Source organism: Salvia splendens, chromosome 3 (assembly GCF_004379255.2).
Source record: "Salvia splendens isolate huo1 chromosome 3, SspV2, whole genome shotgun sequence".
NCBI lineage: Eukaryota > Viridiplantae > Streptophyta > Magnoliopsida > Lamiales > Lamiaceae > Salvia > Salvia splendens.
Genome location: NC_056034.1, coordinates 37397547 through 37420320, shown reverse-complemented (window position 1 = coordinate 37420320; position 22774 = coordinate 37397547). Strand labels below are relative to the sequence as shown.

Below are 22774 nucleotides of genomic sequence, written 5' to 3'. Positions count from 1 at the left end.
CCTAAGCAGGAATAGGACCACATTAAATGTAAGGAATTCAGTATTACAGTAATTGGCTTTTTGAAAAAGAGTAGTATGGTCCATAAAATCCTGAGAAATCTGAGGCTGAATCTAACATTGATAGCAACTACTACTAGCTAGGGAATCCATTTATTCTATCCATACTCCAATCAATTGCTTCTTTTGCCTCACTATATCCCTTTTTCACATAGTATATCTTCCTATCTATCTTACATTTTTTATCCTACTTTACAAATATATTGCACTTAAACATTTATTCACTATTTTATTCATCTAACTCAAATAACAAACTCAGTACTTCAAATTTAGCCTACATGTTTTTTTGCCAAGGACGAAAGGAACATTCAAGTTATGCTATGCCGATGGATTAATTAATTTTCTATCCTTCAAACCCATTTAAGCAAATTGGGGATGGCTGGCTACACATTGTTGTTAAATTGGGTGGATTGGCCATTTTCATTTTATTTTTGAACCATCCTTTTCAGTGTATTGGGTCAAGTTGCCAATTTTGACGTTGATTGATATCCCTAACTCACTTTATTTGCATGGTATTTTGGCTTGATAAAATTAGCATATGGCCTAAAATGCATTATTAGCCATCTTGATGTTAATTGATCATTTCTTAATCTTGAGTTTGGAGAGTACGATGGAATCACTATCTTCTTCAATTCTAGAAATCAAGAATGTGGAGTAAAAAGTAGGATAAATAATTTCACTAAATGACCCACACCTTCCGCAAGATTAGGACATAAACAAATGATTCCATTTCTTTCTTTTTAAGAGTGGGGTTGCTTGCGATTGATCTTTCAACTGTCCATGTTGAACTTGGCTGCATATCTATATTTACTTTGAACACAAAAACAAGAAAAAAACAGTTGTTTATGACTAGTTGGATGTAACTTAAACTAATATATCCCCAAAAAAGAAAGTACTAAGGTGTGAAAATAAGTAGTGGATGAGAGGAAAAAGTGCATGTACAATCACCACCAAGTATATATGCCCTCATCACATTCAAGTCTATCTCTGGATCAGATAATCTGGTTTGTGGGTCTATTTCTATCCCACAACTGGATAATATCAAAACACACACACACAGAGATAATAATCATAATAATAATTTCATAAAGATTCACCCACAAACACTTCATGTGAAAATATCAGTCTACACCCTAATATTTGTAGTTCTATAATCTTTGCCAATTATATTAGTAAAAAAAGTTTTTTTATTCTTGTGGTGTCAATTTCGATTGATCCTATCACCCTTTGCTTTGCTGAAGTATAGATTAGATTGGAATCTTGTTGACTTGAAAATTTTGTCGTTCAATTCGTGAGGATTCTGATCGCGTGTCTCAATTTCAACGACCGATGATCGAATAGAGCAGAATTGTTAAAGTGACAATGCATGATTTTGCATATATTTGGGTGTAATTGTGCAAAATTTCAAATGTTAAGATAAAAATGATATTTATACTACATATAAAAGATATGGATATAGTGTTGTGGGGCTGTGCTATAGACAGGATGGGCAAGTAACTCTCAAAGACCCCACTAATTCACATGCCCCAGCCCATAATCCTTCTACTTGAATCCCATCATCCATTTGCTTTTCCAAATTTCTCTCCCTATTTAAAATCAATTCAGCATCTGATTCAACTAGGAAAAAAAACAGATATAGAGTAAAGTGAAGAAAAATACACAAGGCATGGAAGCTGCTCTGGAGTTGGAGGATGATGTCTTCTTCAAAGACTTGAGCAAGCAAATATCTCTCCTCATCATGGATGATGATGATCAACAACACTCTCACTCTCATTCACACTCTCCACCATTTAATAGTCAGGTATTCAATCTTCAACTAACACAATCAAGATCACATATAGTACTCCTATCACTTAAACTTGAATATAAAATTCAAATTCTTGATTTCCTTTTGAAAGGCTTCCATTCAAGCAAACAATCCAGCAACACAAAGTTCATCATTTTTCAGCTATGACCAACACCAAGCTAGCAACAGGGAGAGCAAAGGCACCGGAGTTTTCATCCCTCGTTCCTCGTCAAATTCCAGACGAAGGAGTGCGAGGCAAGCAAGATTCATGGCTTCTGCGAACAAGTTTCAGAGGCCCTTTGATCACGGCTCAAGAGGGCTGTCTCCTGACACCCTCATCAATCCATCATATGATCATTCATTTAGAAGATTTTGATCTTGACTACTATATTGTGATGGTGTTTCATTAAATGTGATGTATAATTGAAATAAAGAAGAGGTTGGGGAATTTGTTGATAGATGCAAGATGCATATTTGTTTGAGAGAGGTTTCAGTAAGTGTTTATGCCTCTCTACTAATAAATAAGTGTATTTAATCATTGTTTTTTAGGGTTTTATGAATAATACATAGTATAGTATTTCTTGGTTACCCTAAGTGAGAAGAAATTTATTTTATTAGGATTTTTGAGTTATATTTTCCTAATATTGTAGTAATTTTTTTTCTGATTGATGTAAATGAGTGTAATATCTTTTGGGGATATATATTCATCGTGTGATCTCACCATCATTGTAGTATGATAGAAGTACCAACTGGCTAGACAACTTTGTCCAGAAGTCTATGAACTGTATTTTTCATGGCTTAGATATGTAATAAATGAAATTGGCCTACAAGAATTCAATAATACCCTTTTTAGAATTTAAACTAAAAAGTGATCTGCCACCAAAGAAGAATATATAGAGGAATAATGTTTTATGTATTTTTTTGGTGCGAGGCACTAAGAAATATGAGAGTTGGATATAATTGAGCTCATGAATTTATTCTGGGATATTTTAGTATTGTGGCAGGAATCTATTTAGTGAAAAAGGCAAAAGAAGATTTAAAGAATTTCCACTTTTTCCAGTCAGCATTGGGATCATTGGAGTTGGAATTAATAGCTAGTCGGTGTCATATGTGTAAATAACAATTAAGGGTTCATAAATTACAAAATTGTTTTTAGAAAAATCATATTATTGATCGATTTATTCGAATTGTGTATGCCTTTTCGTTTATGTTACACAAATTTCGTTCAGCAAGAAGGGTTAAGTAGTTATAAAAGTGAATTCATGATCTCGCACTCGAATTATCTCGTGAAAAAAGGAGTTCTTTTAGTCAAATTTTCTAAGATTGTCCAACAATTTCGAATATCATGGCAAAAATTGGTTGCCGATGACGCAATCTTCCTCACTGCATTTACTATTTTTTGTGTATATGTAAACTGGAGATTTGATATAAAGTGAAGAAGCAATGTGTTAGAAAAGGTACCATTCATGACAAAAGAGAGTGAGAAATAAGCAGCAAGAATGAGAAGACTTGATCAGTTCTGAAAGTTGAAGGAAAAGATAGCTTCAAGACAGAATGATCTCTTTTTGCAAAAGGAATTGCAATTACTTTTTCTTGGAATCAGTTGCTAATAATGTTGGCTAATTTGATTACTAGAGTTGGCCTTTCATATAATCTTAGGTGTTTCGGTATTTTGCTTACCTAGTTTTGTTAACCTCTTTTCGATTCTTCAAATTCAAACAAAGTTTTGTTAACCATAATTTATTTGTGATAGTATTTGCAAGTTTTGAACTTTATAATCTGTAGTAGATAATAGGCGATTGACATCTTCTACAGTTATTGGTTAGCTTGACATCTTCTACTGTTATATTATCTGTTGCTTTTTGTATATTATTCTCATTTCAATTGTTTCAATCTCTATTATCAGTTTTAGTTATAAAGAATTGCTAAAACTCAACAGATTAACTAAACACAAAAATCAAGATGAAATTAGGCTGTAGAAAAAATGAAAAAAGAGTGTTTGTTGAATAAGTGCAAGCTTTTACTTGAGAATTTTTTCAAAGGATCTGGGTTGCAAGAATTATCAGTCTAATTACCCACAATTTCAAAATCAAGCAATTAAAATTTTTCAGCAACCAAAAATATACTAGTACTATGAAAGATCCAAATTCTATATCAACATTCAAAAACTACTCCATTTGCCTGTTTCGCACAAACACAGTGAGATGATTCACATACTAAGTCACTAATTTACAATCGGGTACACTCAATCCATCTCAAGTACAATGAAATCAAATCATCCTAAGCATCAACTGTCGAGAAAAGCCCCTCTATGGACTGTTCGAAGCGTAGGTAGCGCTTCCATTAGCCTCAGCGCTGAGTTTGTGATGATCTATAGAATGAGAATTAGATAAAAATCAAGAGAAATGAAGAAAACCGTCGGCACCATACTCTGTCTATCATCCTCTTCATCGAAGCAGGCCAGAAAACTTGGCGAAATTCTTCTTCTGATTGTGGCTTAGCTTTTAGTTGTGATAAAATAAAGGATTGGGCAAGAAGAAAACGTGGAAAGAGACGAGCGAATTTGCATATTTAGAGTAGGAGCGGTAATTTGTGCATCCCTATCGGATTTCATAGTTGTGTTTGAGAATTGCAGAAGAAATGCGTGAAATTGATTTTAGAGAACCAAAGGAGAGATGACGTGGAAAGAAGCGCTCACAATGTCGCGGTCATGTTTGGTTGCAAGAATTCTGTCTAAAAAAAGTAATCTAATTCCTTAAATTTTAAATTTCTATGTTTGTTTTGATTTTTAATCAAATTAGGAAAGTAATCAGAATCTCGAGAATAAGGAAAGTTAGTACAACTTTCCATGATTATGAATCCTAACTTTTCTTAGGTATTCTTTTTCTCAGTTTTAGAATTCTTAAATCTTTAATGCAATATATTATTATTATTATTATTATTATTATTATTAATTATAATATTTTAAAAATAATTTAAAATTATAAACCATACTTTATTTCAGTATAATAAATAACTATAATTAAAATTATCATAATTATAACTATGTTATTATAATATTTATATATAATTGTTATTATCATAATAATAATTAATAATTTATTAAATAATTAAAAGATAATTATATAATATAAATTATATAATAATAAATATTAATTACTATTTTATAAATTACTAATTATTCAATAAAATCGTAGAGATATTTTAAAAATTATAAAATTTATTTAATTATAATATCCGTAAATACAATAATAATAATAATAATAGTATCTATTATTGTAATATTTCATGTAACTATAATTATAATTGTGTTATTATATATTGTAATGGATGATCCATATTTAAACTATCCACCGTAATAATAAATATAATTATATAATTATTATTATTTATAATTAATAATTTATTCAAAAATTTATTATTATTCTTCTTTATAAATAAAATAATTATAAGTATATTTTTAGTCTGATGTTTAAATCAGATATAAATTTAAAATCTTGATATTTTTCAAACGCAGGAAAGTAATGTTATTGGAAATCATATTCCGGAGATTCATTTTCCCAGGAATCATTTTCCTTGTCAACTTTACTTTCCTGCCAACCAAATATGCCTAAGGCCATCCGCAATGGGGCAGACGATGGCACGCCCGATGGCGCGCATCGTCCGCGCCCGCCATCGTCCGCCCCATTGCGGCCTAGGCGGACGATAGGCCATCGTCCGCGCCATCGTCCGGCCCACTGTGGGCTACGATGACGATCGACGCGAACGATGGCACGCAGTTTCGTTTTTTTATAAATAGAGTTCATTTGTAATTTCATTTCACGATTTCACTTTCGAAACTTATTAGATTGAGCGACGTGCGCGCTAAAGCGTTGTTGTCGTACCGGTCGATGTACGACGACTTCAAGCACGAGGCCATCTGGGAGCTCTTGAGGGACAAGCAGAAGTTCCAAGGTGGAATTCTGCACACTGGTGCGCCGAAGAGGACGAAGACCACCGAAACTGGTGATTACACGAGCAGCGGCAGCGGCAGCGGCAATCACCCGGTGTCCTCCCGGCGTCAAGGCTGCGAAGGCCAAGGGGAAGGCGGCCGCGACCTCATCCTCGACCGCTGCAAACCCATCTCCGTTCCCGGAAACGCTCCCGACCCAGACGACCACCGCGTTTGAGTCGTTGGCAACAGCGTCGATGGCGAGGACGTTATTGTAGACGCACAAGGCCCTCAAGAAGTGTACCGACCCCGACGAAGCCGAATATCTCCGGGCGTTAATCGATGAGCTACGTCGGAAGTTGGGAATTGCACCGACTTAGTTGTTTTTTTTTGTAAGTTGAATGGTGTAACTTTTTTTTATTAATGCGTCGTCATTTGTTATTTAGACGTTTTTTATTTACTCGTTACTTGTTATTTGAAAACATTTAAATTAAGAGTAAAGGCCAAAATTGATCCTGAACATATAGTCATTTTACGATTTTGGTCCTAAACATTATCTTTTGGATTTTTTGGTCCTACACATATGGACATTTGATCATTTTGGTCCTCCGTCAATATTTCCGTTAAAAACTAACGGTCAACATTATCTTTTGGATTTTTTGGTCCTGCACATATGGACATTTGATTATTTTGGTCCTGCACATATGGAATTTTGATCATTTTGGTCCTCCGTCAACATTTTCGTTAAAAACTAACGGTCAACGGCCGATTTTTGACTAAAACAATGGGTTGGGTCGGGTCGTGTTTGGGTCGGGTTTGGGTTATACGTTAAGAAAAAAATAATATTTTCTTAAAATCTAAGCATAATATTTTCGTTAAAATCTAAGCATAATATTCTTAAAAAATTAATTAATATTTTTTAATTAATAAAATTAAAGTATAGTATTTTTTAATTAATTTTTTCATGAATTTGAAGAAAATATTATGCTTAGATTTTATTAAAAATAATTTTTTAATTTTTTAATTTTATTATATAGATTTAATATTAATATACTTTAATTTTATTATTTTGATTAAAAAATGATTATTTTAATTTGGTAATTTTTTATTTTATTGTGTAATATCATGTTTAAATCGTATAATAACATCATGTTTTAGTCGTTATAATATTTTTAATCAACAAAAATAACTAAAAATTAAAGTTTTATAATTTTTTAATTAATAAAAAATAATTATTTTTTTTTCTTAACGTGTAACCCAAACCCGACCCAAACACGACCCGACCCAACCCATTGTTTTAGTCAAAAATCGGCCGTTGACCGTTAGTTTTTAACGAAAATGTTGACGGAGGACCAAAATGATCAAAATTCCATATGTGCAGGACCAAAATGATCAAATATCCATATGTGCAGGACCAAAAAATCCAAAAGATAATGTTGACCGTTAGTTTTTAACGAAAATGTTGACGGGGGACCAAAATGATCAAATTTCCATATGTGCAGGACCAAAATGATCAAATGTCCATATGTGCAGGACCAAAAAATCCAAAAGATAATGTTTATGACCAAAATCGTAAAATGGCTATATGTTCAGGACCAATTTTGGCCTTTACTCTTACATTAATTAAACAAAACAATAAAATGATGATGTGGCGCGCCTTAAGGGGCCCCACTGCAGGTGGGGGAAAGGAGGATAAAACTGATGACGTGGCGCGCCTTAGGGCGCCCTGCTGATGCCCTAAGTGCTCAGAATATCAAATCTCACGTAAACTGCTTTAAATATAACTGGGATCGAATTATTTTGATTGAAGAATAAGAACGCCAGTGACATCTTGATCCAATCCAACCGCCCACGATGAAGCAATATTTGATTTTAATGTAAGTGAGGGCCACTAACATAAATAAAAAAGTTCGTCTAGGATTTTAAAATCGCACAAGAAGGCAAATAAATGAATAATGCACTTCGAATAAAAATAATTCATACCGTGACCGAGCAATCACTTTTCATTTTTAATTTGGTTAATCGTTAGAGAGTTAACCAATTTAATTGAGTTGAGTGGAAGTGTGTTAATTAATGGCAAACAAATGAAGTATTTTCATTTTTATGAATTAATTGATAATTAAAATTAAAACTTTTAAATTAAACAAAGAGAGGTATGAGGAAATGATGATTTGTTGCAATATCAAACTCAAAAATTATTTTAATTTAATTTTAAAATAATCTAATTGATAACTAAAATTTTTTATATTTTTTATTTTCCTAATTAATAATTTCATATGGAGTAGTTAATGGGGAAAATCGGGTTTATGGGGCACTTTACACTAAAGATTACGTAAATGTACCCATTTTGTTATCTATTCCAAAAATGGGAAAAACGCCAACCACATTGGCGTTTCTATTAGTAAAAACGCCAACCTCATTGGCGTTTATCTTCGCGTCGTATTGGAGGTGTATTTTCGCCAAATACAGCGACGGGAAAAAACGCCAATGAAGTTGGCGTGTATACCAGGTAAAACGCCAATGTAGTTGGCGTGTTTAATTAATAAAAACGCCACTGAGGTTGGCGTGTTATGCTTAAAAACGCCAATTTGAGCGGCGTGTTTCTGTTGAACCATATCCTTATCAGATCTCCCCCAACATCGCGACCCTAAACACTTTCCCTCCCCAAAACGCGAAAACCCTTCCCAAACGCATAAAAACCTTTCGCTCGGGTCGACCCGGTGGTGGATTTAAGCGTGGATATTTTGAATTTGGCTAATTCTTTCAACCATTAGTCCTTCTAATCGGTTAGTATATCAAATTTTAGACTCATTCTTCTAAACATTAGTCTTCCAATATTTGATTGATTGTTGTGATAATATATATTGTAGTGTAATTAATATAATAGTTTGACCAATTATTATGGGTACACTAATATTTTGATGGATTATTATGATAGTATATATTTTAATGGAAATATTTTGACCAATTGTTATGCTATTATATGTTATAGTATATTTTATGGATTGTTATGATAATACATATTGTAGTGTATTTAATAGAATTATTTTGTCAATTTTTTGGTTGACTCTACATAATGATGAATGTAAAAATAATACATATTTATTTGTGTTTTACATTATTGCAGATAGTATGACGTGGTGTGTCAATTTATATTGGGGTGGAAAGATAATTCCCGGAGCAGTTATTTCGTATGATCCTCCTTTTGCTAAAGGATTCATTATGTTGGATGAAACAATTTCGTACGATGACCTTGTGGAAAAAATTTGTGAAAGGATGGGGATAAGCATATATGAAAACAATATTCAAATAATATGGAAACGTACTATATGCTTTGGATCCGGAGTCACGTTTATAGGTGTTCAACTAGAAGAAGTATGCATGCAACTAATGTTTAGTGAGAGTATGGTTATTGGAGGTGTAATTGAATTATATGTTGAGTATTCGGCAATTACTCAACATCATAGTCATCATGTCATAAGTTATGATGCCGGTACGTCAACGAGAGCCCAAGAACCATATTTTGCTGCAACACAAGATTTTGATGTTGGTACGTCTACGAGAGCCGAAGAACCATATTTAGCTGCAACACAAGATTTTGAAGCTGGAGGCGTGCATTTAGGGGATCGTGACAATTGTGATGTGGTGGAGGACATAATAGGTCCTGATAAAGCCGACTTTCTTGATCCACAATCACCTTATAATTCTGAAGATTCCGACACGGTTAGTACAGACTCAGATGGTGATCCGTCGGATGATGAACAATTTGTTGCTTCAAGACCATCCATTCCACTTGGAGAAACAACAGTTGGAGAAACATCAGTTGGTGGAAGGGCAGTTGGAGGAAGAGTAGTTCCACAGTTCCCACAGCCTGGAATCAACTACTTTCGCACCTTACCAGGTCCATATGATAGTTTTGATCCCAAAAACTTTGAGCGTGATGATCCCAGTGTGCATTATTGGAGTGAAAAGGATCCTACCAATGTCGGTTTGCATACTAAATTTAGAACGAAGTTGGAATTGAAGGCAGCTGTGACTCATTGGCATTTGGAAAAAATCCGACAATATACAGTTGTTGAAAGTAAAGGAAAGAGATGGCATGCAGTTTGTAAGTGGCCACAGGGAAATCCGAAAGATAAGTCCTTACCGCCATGTTTGTGGGAGTGCCGAGCAACACTGAGGAAGCATGATGAACACTGGCAAATTAGAGTGTTCAGCACTGCTCATACTTGCATGGGGGATCGTAACTATAATGGTCACGCTAATCTTTCGTCGGGTATGATAGCGTTGAGTGTTCGCCATCAGATAGAAAACGATCCTTGCTACAAGGTAAAAGCAATTGTGGCGGATATTGAAAATAGATTTCATGTCAAAGTTAGTTACAAGAAAGCATGGTATGCTCGGAGGACAGCGATTGAGCTTGTATACGGTGGATGGGAGTGGTCGTTCAAAGTTTTACCAGCTTATTTGAATGAAGTGCAAAGACAAAATCCTGGCACAATTGTGGAATGGATGCACGATGACATATTAAGCAATGGTATGAACAAGGTATTCAAGTACGTATTCTGGGCTTTTGGACCAGCTGTGGAGGCTTTTCAACTATGCAAACCAGTTTTAACGGTTGATGGAACTCATCTACGTGGACGATGTCGAGGTAAAATTCTTATTGCCGTTGGATTTGATGCTAATAAGAAATGTTTGCCTGTTGCATATGCCATTGTTGATGAGGAAACCAAAGAAAGTTGGAATTGGTTTATGGAACGCATTAGACTTCATGTAGCAAAGCATGAAATATGTGTCATATCTGATAGGCATGTGGGAATCATAGATGCAATGAATTCTCCCATATGGAAAGAAGAACCCAATGTGGGTCATCACAGATTTTGCTTGGTACATGTTAGAAAGAATGTTTTGCAGAATCACAAAGGTATCATGGTCAAAAGACTTGTTTGGAAAATTGGTATTGCTACCAAGAAGCGCAAGTTTAAGATCAGACGTCGTTTACTTCGAAACGTCAACAACGAGGCTTTGCAGTACCTTGATGCCGTGGAGTTAGAAAAATGGAATCTGGCGTATGACAAACACAAAAGATGGGGTGAGGTTTCCACTAATATGGTGGAATCTTACAACAATGTGTTGAGAGGCGCAAGACAACTCCCAATTAAAGCTTGCATTGATATGATATTCTGGAGGACAATAGAATGGTTCAATGACCGGTCAATTGCATCAACACAGTGTGCCACACCACTTACCCCGTGGGCGCATGAAAAGGTGTGCAAAAATGATGCAAAAGGTCAATTGCATAATGTGAGAGCACCCAACACAATTGCAGGGCATTATGTGGTTCGAACAAAGCGTCGAATTGGTGGAAAGGGCGCTAATAAGTGGAAGGTAAAGTACTTGGACTCGCACTGCAAATGTCAAAAGTGGCAGATGTGGAGACTTCCATGTTCACATGCAGCGGCAGTTGCGCGTTTTAGAAACGACAACATGCTGTCGCTTGTTGATCCCGTATACCGCACAAGTGTTTGGGTACACCAATATTCTACGGTGTTCAATCCACCCAGACACCAAGATTATTGGGCCGTGCCTGAATGGACTTTGCAATGTTCACGAGCTCAGTTAATGCCTAAAAGTCGCGGTCGATACCGTACTACTAGGATTCCTAATCAGATGGATGTCCGTGAAGCTGACCAGCCACGAGCCCGACGCCGATGTAAACATTGCCGTCAACCAGGTCACGACAGGCGCAACTGCCCGAATGCTCATTCAAGGATGGATACTCAGTTGGTAGATGATGCCGCTGACGATTTTTTGCATCCACCTCCACCAAGGATGGATACTCAGTTGATAGATGATGCCGCTGACGATTCTTTGCCTCCACCTCCACCAAGATATGCAGTTCGAGGTCGTCATTCTGTCAGTCACACTGATGATGTCGATCACGATTTTATGCCTCCACCTCCACCAAGATCTGCAGTTCGAGGTCGTCACTCTGTCAGCCACACTGGTGGTACAGGCGAACACATCGGTCTCAGTGATGTCCCACATTCTCCACCTCGGTCTTCTGTGCGAGACGAATATTTTGGGGTTGATTTAGAGAATGTCGTTGTGCGAGAGACTCCTCCGTCTAGACTCTCAACCGCCAGAATCGGGAAGGGGATCCGTAGCTTTTTTACGCGGAAAAGGCGAGACAATTGAACGTATGCATTGTGTAATATTGGATTTCTGTATTTAGCAAGATTTGGACTAATGTATAGGGTAATATTTGTATGTACTTATATATTGAATAATGATGAAATGATTAAAAACTCTTAGCTGTGGGAGCGTTTTTTTATAGGACACGCCGATGTGAGTGGCGTGTTTGAAGAGACGCCTACTTAATTGGCGTCTTTTCACTTTAAAACGCCAACGTGAATGGCGTGTTATTACTGAAACACGCCAACGGGACTGGCGTGTTTGTTCAGAATGTCCGCTTTCGGCGTAGAAAAAACGAGCAACGAAAAAACTAACTTAAAAACGCCAATGGCGTTGGCGTTTTTAAATAACACGCCAACGGCAATGGCGTCTTATTAAAAACGCCAACGGGAATGGCGTGTTTGTTCAGAATGTCCGCATTCGTCGTAGACAAAACGGGCAAAATATAAACTAACTTAAAAACGCCAACGGGAATGGCGTTTTTAAATAACACGCCAACGGGAATGGCGTCTTATTAAAAACGCCAACGGGAATGGCGTGTTTGTTCAGAATGTCCGCATTCGTCGTAGACAAAACGGGCAAAATATAAACTAACTTAAAAACGCCAATAGCATTGGCGTTTTTCACAAAGACTTACATTCACAAAAACGCCAATATCTCTTTATTTGCCTGTTTTCATTTTCATTTCTACTAGGAAATAATAATTCAGACATCCAAATAATTAATCATAAAGACTTAAAATCAATGAGTTCAAATCAAATGAAAAAACATCAATATCAAATTACAGTAATATCAAGAGTTCAAATTAGTTCAATCGTCACGACGTTTCCGCATAAACAGACGCCGTATCCCCTTCCCAATAGTAGATGTAGATCTAGGGATCCTTGAGGGAGGAGTATCTTGAACAACAGCGTTCTCAAGATCCTCCTGCACAGACGACCGCGGTGGAGAAGCGGGGACATCACTGAGGCCAATATCTTCTCCGGTACCACCGGTATGGCTAATAGAATGACGGCCTCGAAGTGCAGAGCTCGGTGGAGGTGGGTCCTCAAAATCGTCATCGGAGTCGTGTACGAACTGAGATGACGACTCTCCGCGGACGGTTTTCTGCTTGGTTCGTCGTTTTGCCTTTTGCCTTATGGGTACGTCCACGTCCATTGCAGAGCGCTGCGAAGGAGGGTAGTCCATCAGCTGAGGCTCCCCGGATATCTGCAGTCCTTCTTCAACCATCCTCGAAATGGTTTCCATATCCGGACAGAAATGTCCTGTCGCAGCTCGGCCACTTAGATAGTGACGTATTTTGTGAAGCGTCTCCACCTACAATTTTTCAAAGTTAAGTACATATCATAATATGAATTTGAATAAGTAATCAGGGTTTAGTTAAGTATGAATAATGTACCGTAAAGTTATGAGAAGATGCGGTTTCGTGGAATCCCTCTTCAGCATGCACGCCGGGTTTGGTTAAATACACCACAGTGATCTGGCGAAACCAATTCATATATTCTTCCGTTGCAACAGGCTCAGTACTGTCCTCCAGATCAGTCCATATCGTAAAGTGTCTGTTGTCCCACTCCTGTATATAATTGGCGTGCCATTGAACCCAATTCCGACCAGCTTTTCCACGGCGATCCTGTTTCAAAAAATCAGAACCGTGGAACCGGGGGAGATCCGGGATATACGGTTGGACAATCCCGAATTGGCGCAACACTCGGTGTGGCAGGTGTGGCTCAGCCAGATTCCAACAAATAAGCGTTGTGATCGACATCCATATAGGACGACCGGCATCACAACTTTCCGGCAACTCCCGGTGGAGATAAGGCCTCCAAATAAACTACATGTGATACAAATTTTTCAAAATAATTTCCATAAAAACAAAAAACAAAAAACCAAAAACATTTTATAAATATATGAAGTACCTGATTAGGATGCATCATGGAGAACTGATCTCGGAAATTTTCAACACAATGTCCGGGTGCTTTTACATATGACGCCGGGCCATTCCATCTAAAAAATTTAAATTATGAGCGAAGAACACGAAAATTGATGAACATTAAGTTTAAAAACGCAATTAATGAACAACTTACGCGCTTGCACATGGTAGATAGTCTGTATGCACGGGATCTAGCATCCTCGGTCTAATATTTGGGATTCTCTCCCAAGCCCAAAGTTGTAATAGAGTTAAGGCTCCCCCTACATCCGTCCTCTGACCAACGGCCGCTTCACACAAATTGTGGTACAAGCAAGCAAGCGTCGCCCCACCCCAGCTATATGTAGAACACCGTTCTATATCCATGAAAAAGTGTAGGTAGAAGAACGGAATTTTATTTCCGGTGGCGTTGGGGATCAGACCACCAAGTAATAGCAGACAATAGATACGAGCCCGCTGAGCATATATGTAGTGTTCGTGGTCATTAGACAGCTCAATCCTCAATTGGCGCGATAAGCTCGTCTGCTTAAAAGCCATTTCCTTCAACTCGGATGCTTCCGGTATGAATCCTAGAAAATCCATACACCTGTCCGTCCAATATCCCGCGTCCGTCGGGGGGATGTAAGTTGTCAGAGCCTCTCCATCAACTTTCAGGCCCCATAAGACCTCCACGTCTTCCAGTGTCACAGTCGCTTCACCGACTGGAAAGTGAAACGTGTGAGTCTCTGGCCTCCAACGTTCAATCAGAGCTGTGATAAGATGGTGGTCAATTTCTTTTGGTTTACCACACCTTAACATACCCCCAAACCCCATCTGGTCCACTATTGTCAAGACATGTTGCTGGATGGGAACATCCCAAATTTTTCCTTCAAATCGTCGGCAGCGTACATCTTCGGATGGAACTCCTGCCCATATGTTGTTAGAGACGTGTTGTCTCTGAAAATATAATACAGATGGATCCGCAGGACCACATGCAAGCCGACGACGAGAGGTTGAAGATGATGCCATAATTTACCTACATAATTCAAATTCAACAATAACCAACCATAACATTTAATCCAATTTCATAAACCAAATTCAACAATAACCAACCATAAACCATTTCAATAATTAGATACAATTTAATCCAATATCACAAAATTGAACACCAACATCAAATAAGCAAGTTACACAACATTGCACATTCAAAATCATAAACCAATTCACCTATACAAAATTAACAATTTCAATTAACAATTCGCCCAACCTACCAATTTCAATTTTGCCTAACCTAAACAAATTTAACAATCTAAACTAATCAACCAAAACCCACATAAATCAAAACAATTTGCCCAATTTTTTAGCTATAAAAACCCTAGGGTTTAGGCTTATAATCAAATTTATACACAAATTAACTTAAACCCAACACAATCCAACATAATAATCAACAATAATATCATTCAACCAATCCAAAATGCATAATATTTCTACTCAATTCACAACCCATTACAAACCCTAGCTATCCACCAATTACTATAATTATGTAAAAGGTAAGCATACTAACCGAATAAAATAGATGAATTTGGGGGAGAATAGCACCGATTGATGAATGTAGGCCGAAATCACGGAGAGAAGGCGCGCAGCTGGAGAAATCGCGAAGGCTGTGTGTTGTGAGGTTTTCGCGATTTGGGGGAGGAACGCCTGGTATATCAGTCTGATTAAACACGCCACTCAGAATGACGTTTTTCATGATTAAGTAAATACGCCACTCCGGTTGGCGTCTTTTACAAAACGTCAATATGTTCGGCGTTTCAACAAAGAAAACACGCCATTTACAAATGCGTTTTTTTATTTATACACGCCAACCAAGTTGGCGTGTTTAATCGTAATTACAATCCGAGAGCATACACCCAAAATACGGCACAAGTATAAAACGCCATCATCGTTGGCGTATTTACCTTAAAACACGCCAATGAGGTTGGCGTTTTTACTAATAGAAACGCCAATGTGGTTGGCGTTTTTCCCATTTGTGGAATAGATAACAAAATGGGTACATTTACGTAATATTTAGTGTAAACTCCCCCATAAACCCGATTTTCCCGTAGTTAATGGGAGTGATATTGGCAGAGTGCACTGAAATTTTTATCTTGCCTAGATTCAATCGAACAATAATCCATACACATTTCGCCCAATCACACCACAAATCAAGGGCTCGAATCGCTCGATGACATAAATTAAAGGAATTCTGATTTTGAACCTTGTCGTTCTTGGTAGTTGAAACCCTCATCAATGGCGGAAGTCTACTTCTCCTTCTTCTCTCTCCTCCTATTCATCCCACTCTCTGTGCTACTCATCCTCTACCTGATCGTCCGCCCCAAGGCCGTCCGCGTCCCGATTAAGAACCGCCACGTCTTCATCACCGGCGGCTCCAGCGGCATCGGCCTAGCCCTAGCGCACCTCTGCGCTCAGAGAGGCGCCGACGTCTCCCTCCTCGCGCGCAACCTCACCCGCCTCGAAGAGGCGCAGAAGTCCATCAAGCTCGCCACCGGCCGCGATGTCAGGATCTTCAGCGCCGACGTCAGGGACTACGACGCCGTCAATCGCGCGGTGGAGGAGGCCGGCCCGATCGACGTGCTCGTGTGCAATCACGGGGTTTACGTGCCGCAGGAATTGGAGGAGCAGGAACTGGAGGAGATTAAGTTCATGATCGATGTGAATCTCACGGGGACTTTTCATTTGATCAAGGCCGCTTTGCCTGGGATGAAGAAGAATCGGGCCGAGAAAGGCCCCGGTTCAATTGCGATTATGTCGTCGCAGGCAGGCCAGGTGAAGTACCCCAAATTCACTTATCGAATTAGCTTTCCCTTCAACAAAATGCAAATGTGTGCGTCCACAACTGTGATTAACTGTTGCTCTTGATTGTGTGATGTATGATGAACTGATCTGTGAAAGTTGAGCTATTTATGAACTGTTTGATACTTTGATGTGAAGCTAGAAGAGCTGATTAACTGTGTAGTGTATGCAGGGGGCGGACACAGAAATATATATCGATAGGGGCTGAGATTTCTATTTTTTATTTCAATATATATTTTTGAACAATATTCATCATTTGTAAGGGCTGTTACACAATAATTTACATTAAATATCAATAAATTTCACAAAAAATTAATAGAAAAATGTTTAAAAAATAAATTCATTAAGGGCTTTAGCCCCTAGTCACCTCCATTTGGGTCCGCCCATGAGTGTATGTAATTCAAGTGTTGAGCTGATTTATGAAAGTTTGGCTATTTGTAAACTGTTTGATAGTACTTCGAAGTTTGATGTGAAGCTGAAAGTGCTGATATATTTGTGTTGTTTGCGCTTTGCAGTCTGAATACCAAGTAATGACTGGTATTTGTATTTTCTTTCTCACATTTCATTATTTCAGGTTGGCATATATGGATACACAGCTTATTCTGCCAGTAAGTTTGGCCTCAAGGGTTTGGCTGAAGCGCTGCAACACGAGGTTATAGCAGACAACATTCATCTCAGCCTAATTTTTCCTCCGGACACTGAAACTCCTGGTTTTGCAGAAGGTATAAATTTCCTAATTATTCCACTTGGGATTGCTCACCGTGAATAATCTACTTGTTATTTCTTCATTTCTTGTCTTCACAACACACATCTCGGATTTGTTTCTTGTGTGCATAACTTTATAGTTGCAGATTCGATACCATTACCAGTTTCTAAGATGACATTTGGCATTGTAATTCAAGAAGGTTTAGTTACAATTTTTAGGAACAATATTTGTTTCACTTGGTGGGAAGCTCTTATAAAAGAAATCTCTTTAGATTAGTGCTCTAGCTCTCCAAGAGTCCAAGTCCACTTCTTTCTTAATTTTCTTTTTTAGACAAAAAGCTTAGGTTTTTATATGCTGGGATTGTGATACATTATCTAATAAAAATTAAAGCAAAACTAGAAGTTTGCTTCCTCCAGCACAACTTGATGGAAATAAGAAGCTAGCTATCTGCGATATCCTGACAACAACAAATAAGAACTTAATACATATATCGAAAAAATGTAAGCTAACACACTTGGGAGCTGTTATTCACATCTTGTTGTAGAGGTTCCGGGGCAAAACGTCTAGTAGTGTCTGAAACATTTGCTGGAATCCTCAATTTTCAACACTCAATTCTTGGTTGTTTTTTTTTAGTAAATTTGCCTTTTTTTATTATTTGGACTGATCGTCTTGCAACATTCATCGATATTACCTCCGGATGGCAGAGAACAAGAGACGTCCCCAGCTGACTAGTATAATAGCAGCTTCCTCTGGCGCAATGAAAGCTGACGAAGTCGCTCTAAAATCTCTGAAAGGAATCCAGTCGGGCACATTCATGGTCCCTTGCAACTTGGAAGGATTCTTACTGGCTGTTGCAACAGCTGGTTTATCCCCTCAGAGGTCGTGTCTGAGTGCCTTCGTGGAGGTAATGACCGCTGGTATTATGCGTCTGGCCGGCTTAGTTATTCAATGGAATTGGTTCAGCAGCATCGAGAAATGGCATGCAAAGAAGTAGTTGGTTACTTGGATCTACTCTGCCCACGAAGAAATATCTTGGCAGCGAAAGACTTGAGTTTTGAGATAGTGAAAGTGTTATGGCTTGCTGCAGTTGTCTCACTATGCCTCCGTTTATACCTGAACCGCTTTCGCTGTGCGCCTCCTGTGTGTTTGTATCACTTGAAAATGTTCCTAACTTGTTATGGTAGGATGATCTGGTTGTATTTGCCCAAAGAAAAGGAAAATAAGTAGTAAGTGTTTTATTTCCAGAATGTAACTAACCGTGATATTTTCAGTGAATCCTTTTTCGGGTTATATACTGTGTTTGGATTGGAGAAAATCTTAGCATTTTACCTTGGCTATTTTTGTTCAAAATGACATGTCCAATGGTAATTCATTCAGATAAATTTTAATAGGAATAGCCAAAGTTATTATCCGAATGTGATGTGAATCTGGGTATTCACAATCATTGAATACAATGATGTCGAGGGACATGGGTTGATTGAGGTCCGAGAAGAGGGTGGGGATATGACAAGAAGCCAAGCCGAATGTCGAGATCTGATTCAAACTGGAATTTCCCTATGAAGATAAAGTCCAAATGCTCTCCTCAGACCATCATTGTCTTCATTGTCGAAAGAGCTTCGCGTGAGTATCTTGCATGCCTCAATCGGAGCTCGGATGAGGAAGTTATGATCATTTTACAAAAGTCGCGCAATGCAGAAAGAAACACACGGCCGGGTGTTTTGTCCGAGATGTGACTTTTTTACCAAGACTTGTTTTATTTTGCTCCTTTTTCACTTCTAGTATAAATACTACACTAGGGTTTGTTCTTGACAGCTTTGAATGATATTTGTAAGAACAAAGACTCCATTGTGAGCACTTATCTTCATTTTTGAAGATTTATAAAAATTCCTTGTGGTTGCATTCCAATCTATTGTTGGGGTTAGGTTGAAAATGTTAAGGTATGCTTTACCAATTCTTGAGTTGCTAGTTTTGTGGAGCCATTAGATTTTTGCTTTGGTGAAAGTTGCATTGGATTGTATTCATTGTTTTGTAGAAGGTACATAGGTTCCAAGCATCTATCTAAATCATAACACATTTATCTTCTTCATTTTCCACCATTTTTATTGTTCTATTTTTTGTTTGGTTTGTTTGGGTTGTTGAAATATTTATAAGAGCAAGTCCAGGGCAAACATATGTGTCTTGAATCCTTAAGATTCACATTCTAAAGAATATTTTTATTATTGGGTTAATTATAGTATAAAATTATAAAATTTGGTCAAACTTTAGTTTGTTCTTCACCTTTCAAAATTCAAATAAATTATAGTTTTAAAAATTCTCTATTGTCTGAGTTGACAAAATTTGTTTTACTTTATTTTAGAGGTAAGAGCATTCACAATGTAAAAGCCTCCCAGAGGGCCCTTCTACATCAGTATTTTACTCAAGGGCATAATGGAAGAGCCCTCCCAAATAGACTATCCCACTTTTTATTTCATTTCCACATCATCACTATTTTATTTTAATTTTTTTGCACATCTACATTTAATATGTTATTAAATAAATTAAATTAAAATACCAAAATAATATACTAATACGCAAATCTTCGTTGTACTACAATATTAGAAAAAAGAATACAACGAGAACCAAAATTAAACAATAATATTATGGAGTATTTATAGTGTAGAAATTATGGAATACAAAAAAAAATATGTGTATGGGCCGATGATCGGCCCTTCTTCCACAATGGGAAGCATATCATCGGCCATCACTCATCGGCCAAGGCCGATATATCGGCCAAAATGGAGAGAGAAACAAGGCGTTTTTACGATTTTAGTCCTAGACATCATATGTTTAGGACTACATTTGGCCCTTACTGTTTCTTTTACTATACATTTAGTTTATTATGCTTAAAACGTTTTACCATCGATGTCATCACATGCTTTACCATTGATGTCATCACATTAATATACATTTACATCACTATTCATCGATATTGCCAAAATTTTAAACATGTGAACCAATTTAGCATCAAATTTGGCTAAAAAAATTCATATATGGGACAACTGAGAATTTCTGAAACTTTGTAATTTTTCATTTAAATTTTGTAAAATACGTGACAAACCATAATTTGAATAAATTTCATAATTTTATACACCAAATAACACTTATTTAAATAATTGAATTTTGCTACATCCACAAAACTTACTCCCTCCGTCCATGAAAAAAAAAGTACATTTACCATTTTTGTTATTCCACAAAAAATAGAGCACATTCAAAAAAGGAAAGTTTTCAACAACTCATCTCTTACTTTTTTCATTCTCTCTTACTAATAATATGGGACCCCACATTCAACTAACAATACTTCTCTCTTACTTTTTTCCTTCTCTCTTGCTTTACCAATTCCACATTAAACCCTGTGCCATTCATAATGTGTCCTATTTTTCGTGGATGGATGGAATATTTCATCAGAGCAGCCGAAAGCAAGGGTTTAACAGTAAATTGAGTATGGATGGGGGCAGGCACTGACGGGAGAGACAGAGATCAGGGAGTCAGCCGCGGCCTTCTTTCAGCAGCTTCTGACATCGGACGTCGGGGACCTTGCAGAGCCCGACCTATCTCTTATCCACACACTTCCAGATTCAGTTGATCAGGAGGCTCTATGTTCGGCGCCGCTGGAAAAGGAGGTTAGAGATGCAGTTTTTGGGATCAGTGGGGATAGTGTGTCCGACCGGATGGGTTCACTTCGTTGTTTTTCAGCACTGCTGGGACATTGTTGGGAGTAATGTGATTGAAGCCGTTGGAGACTTCTTCAGTGGAGCTTTTATGCCCCGAAGCTTCACAGCGACCATGATCATTCTCATCCTGAAGAAGCTTAACCCGGTCACGTGGGGAGATTTCAGACCGATCAGCCTATGCAATGTTACGAACAAGATCATCACAAAGATCCTCGCCTCGAGACTAGCACCATTACTTCCCCTAGTCATTGCATCAAATCAGAGTGGGTTCAACAAGGGCCGTCTGCTTAGTGACAATGCTCTTCTGGCCCAAGAGTTGATACATGACCTGGGGAAAGAACTTTAGAGTAGAGGGAGATCACCCAATCTGGCCCTCAAGCTGGATATGGCAAAGGCGTATGACAGAGTCCAGTGGCCTTTTTTGCTCAAGGTTTTGGAAAAGATGGGATTCTCACCAACTTGGGTGGGTATGATTAGTAGATGCATCTCGTCTTGCTGGTTCTCTGTCCTGGTGAATGGTGGTCCGGCGGGTTTCTTTCAGTCTTCTAGGGGGCTAAGACAAGGGGACCCCTTATCGCCTTCCCTCTTTGTGCTGGCGGCAGACTACCTCTCGAGATGTTTTGACAGACTGATCAAAGGGAATAGAGAGCTAGTCTACAGATGCCGGAAAAAGGCCACCATTATCACGCACCTCTCCTACGCGGATGACGCCATCATCTTCTCGAGAGCTCACAGAGAGGCGGTGGAGAAGTTGGTTAGATGCCTGGAACACTACATTGCTGTATTTGGTCAGATGGTGAACAATGGAAAGACACAGTTCTATTTGGTGGATGAGCACATGGAGTTCGCTGCCATCGTGGATGAGGTTGGAGGTTTCCAGAGAGGGGTGATGCCTTTCACGTACTTAGGGGTTCCGATCTTCCGAGAAGCGAGGATGGCAGGTCATCTTATGCCCCTTAGGCAGAAGCTCATGGACAGGATCCACAGTTGGTCCCATCGACACCTTGCCTTTGGGGGTCGCCTAGCTTTGATTAAGAGTACCCTTGCCGCCATCCCGCTTCATATCTTACAGGTCATGAGCCCTCTGCTTGGCTTTCTGGACGAATTGGAGCGGATACTGGCTAGATACTTTTGGGGTACAGTTGGTGAGAAAAGGAAGCTGAACTGGATTTCCTGGAGACAGATTTGTTTGCCTTTTGATGAGGGTGGTTTTGGCATTCGCCGATTCAGGGAAGTGGCAGTGGCTTTTGGGTTCAAGTTGTGGTGGAGACTTCTAGCTCATGACTCCCTATGGGCCCAGTTCATGACCCGGAAATACAGTATCCTCCCTTGTCATTTGCATACATCCCCTTGTTGGTCGCATGATAGTCCTACTTGGCGTCGTTTACGTCGTATTTGGTCATACATGCATGAGTATATCCGTTGGTCCTTGGTTGAGGGGAAGATCAGCTTCTGGGATGATGTTTCGCTTGGGGCTAGTCCCATCCGGAATCTGTGCATCCCGGGAAATGATCCTCCTCAATCCCAAGCCGTTGCATCATATTGGCATGAGCATGCATGGGATGAGGATATGCTACATAGTTTATCTTTCAGGTTTGGCGTACCTCCAGATGTTATAGATCAGATC

At 38.3% G+C, this 22774-nt stretch overlaps 3 protein-coding genes across 3 annotated transcripts; all 3 read left to right on the top strand.

The window, feature by feature from the left end:
- Positions 1 to 1610: 1610 nt before the first annotated feature.
- On the top strand, positions 1611 to 2431 carry LOC121793971. Its single transcript, XM_042191989.1, has 2 exons — positions 1611 to 1858; positions 1956 to 2431. The coding sequence occupies exons 1-2, from the start codon at positions 1724 to 1726 to the stop codon at positions 2217 to 2219; spliced, it is 399 nt and encodes a 132-aa protein (XP_042047923.1). The 5' UTR covers positions 1611 to 1723; the 3' UTR covers positions 2220 to 2431.
- Positions 2432 to 15993: 13562 nt separating this feature from the next.
- Positions 15994 to 18727, top strand: LOC121797416 (3-dehydrosphinganine reductase TSC10A-like). The gene is made up of 3 exons (XM_042196172.1): positions 15994 to 16704; positions 17306 to 17453; positions 18142 to 18727. Exons 1-3 carry the CDS (start codon positions 16168 to 16170, stop codon positions 18429 to 18431), a joined length of 975 nt encoding a protein of 324 aa, XP_042052106.1. The 5' UTR covers positions 15994 to 16167; the 3' UTR covers positions 18432 to 18727.
- A 2376-nt stretch (positions 18728 to 21103) lies between these two features.
- On the top strand, positions 21104 to 21493 carry LOC121796962. Its single transcript, XM_042195715.1, has one exon. The coding sequence runs from the start codon at positions 21104 to 21106 to the stop codon at positions 21491 to 21493; it is 390 nt and encodes a 129-aa protein (XP_042051649.1).
- Positions 21494 to 22774: the final 1281 nt, after the last annotated feature.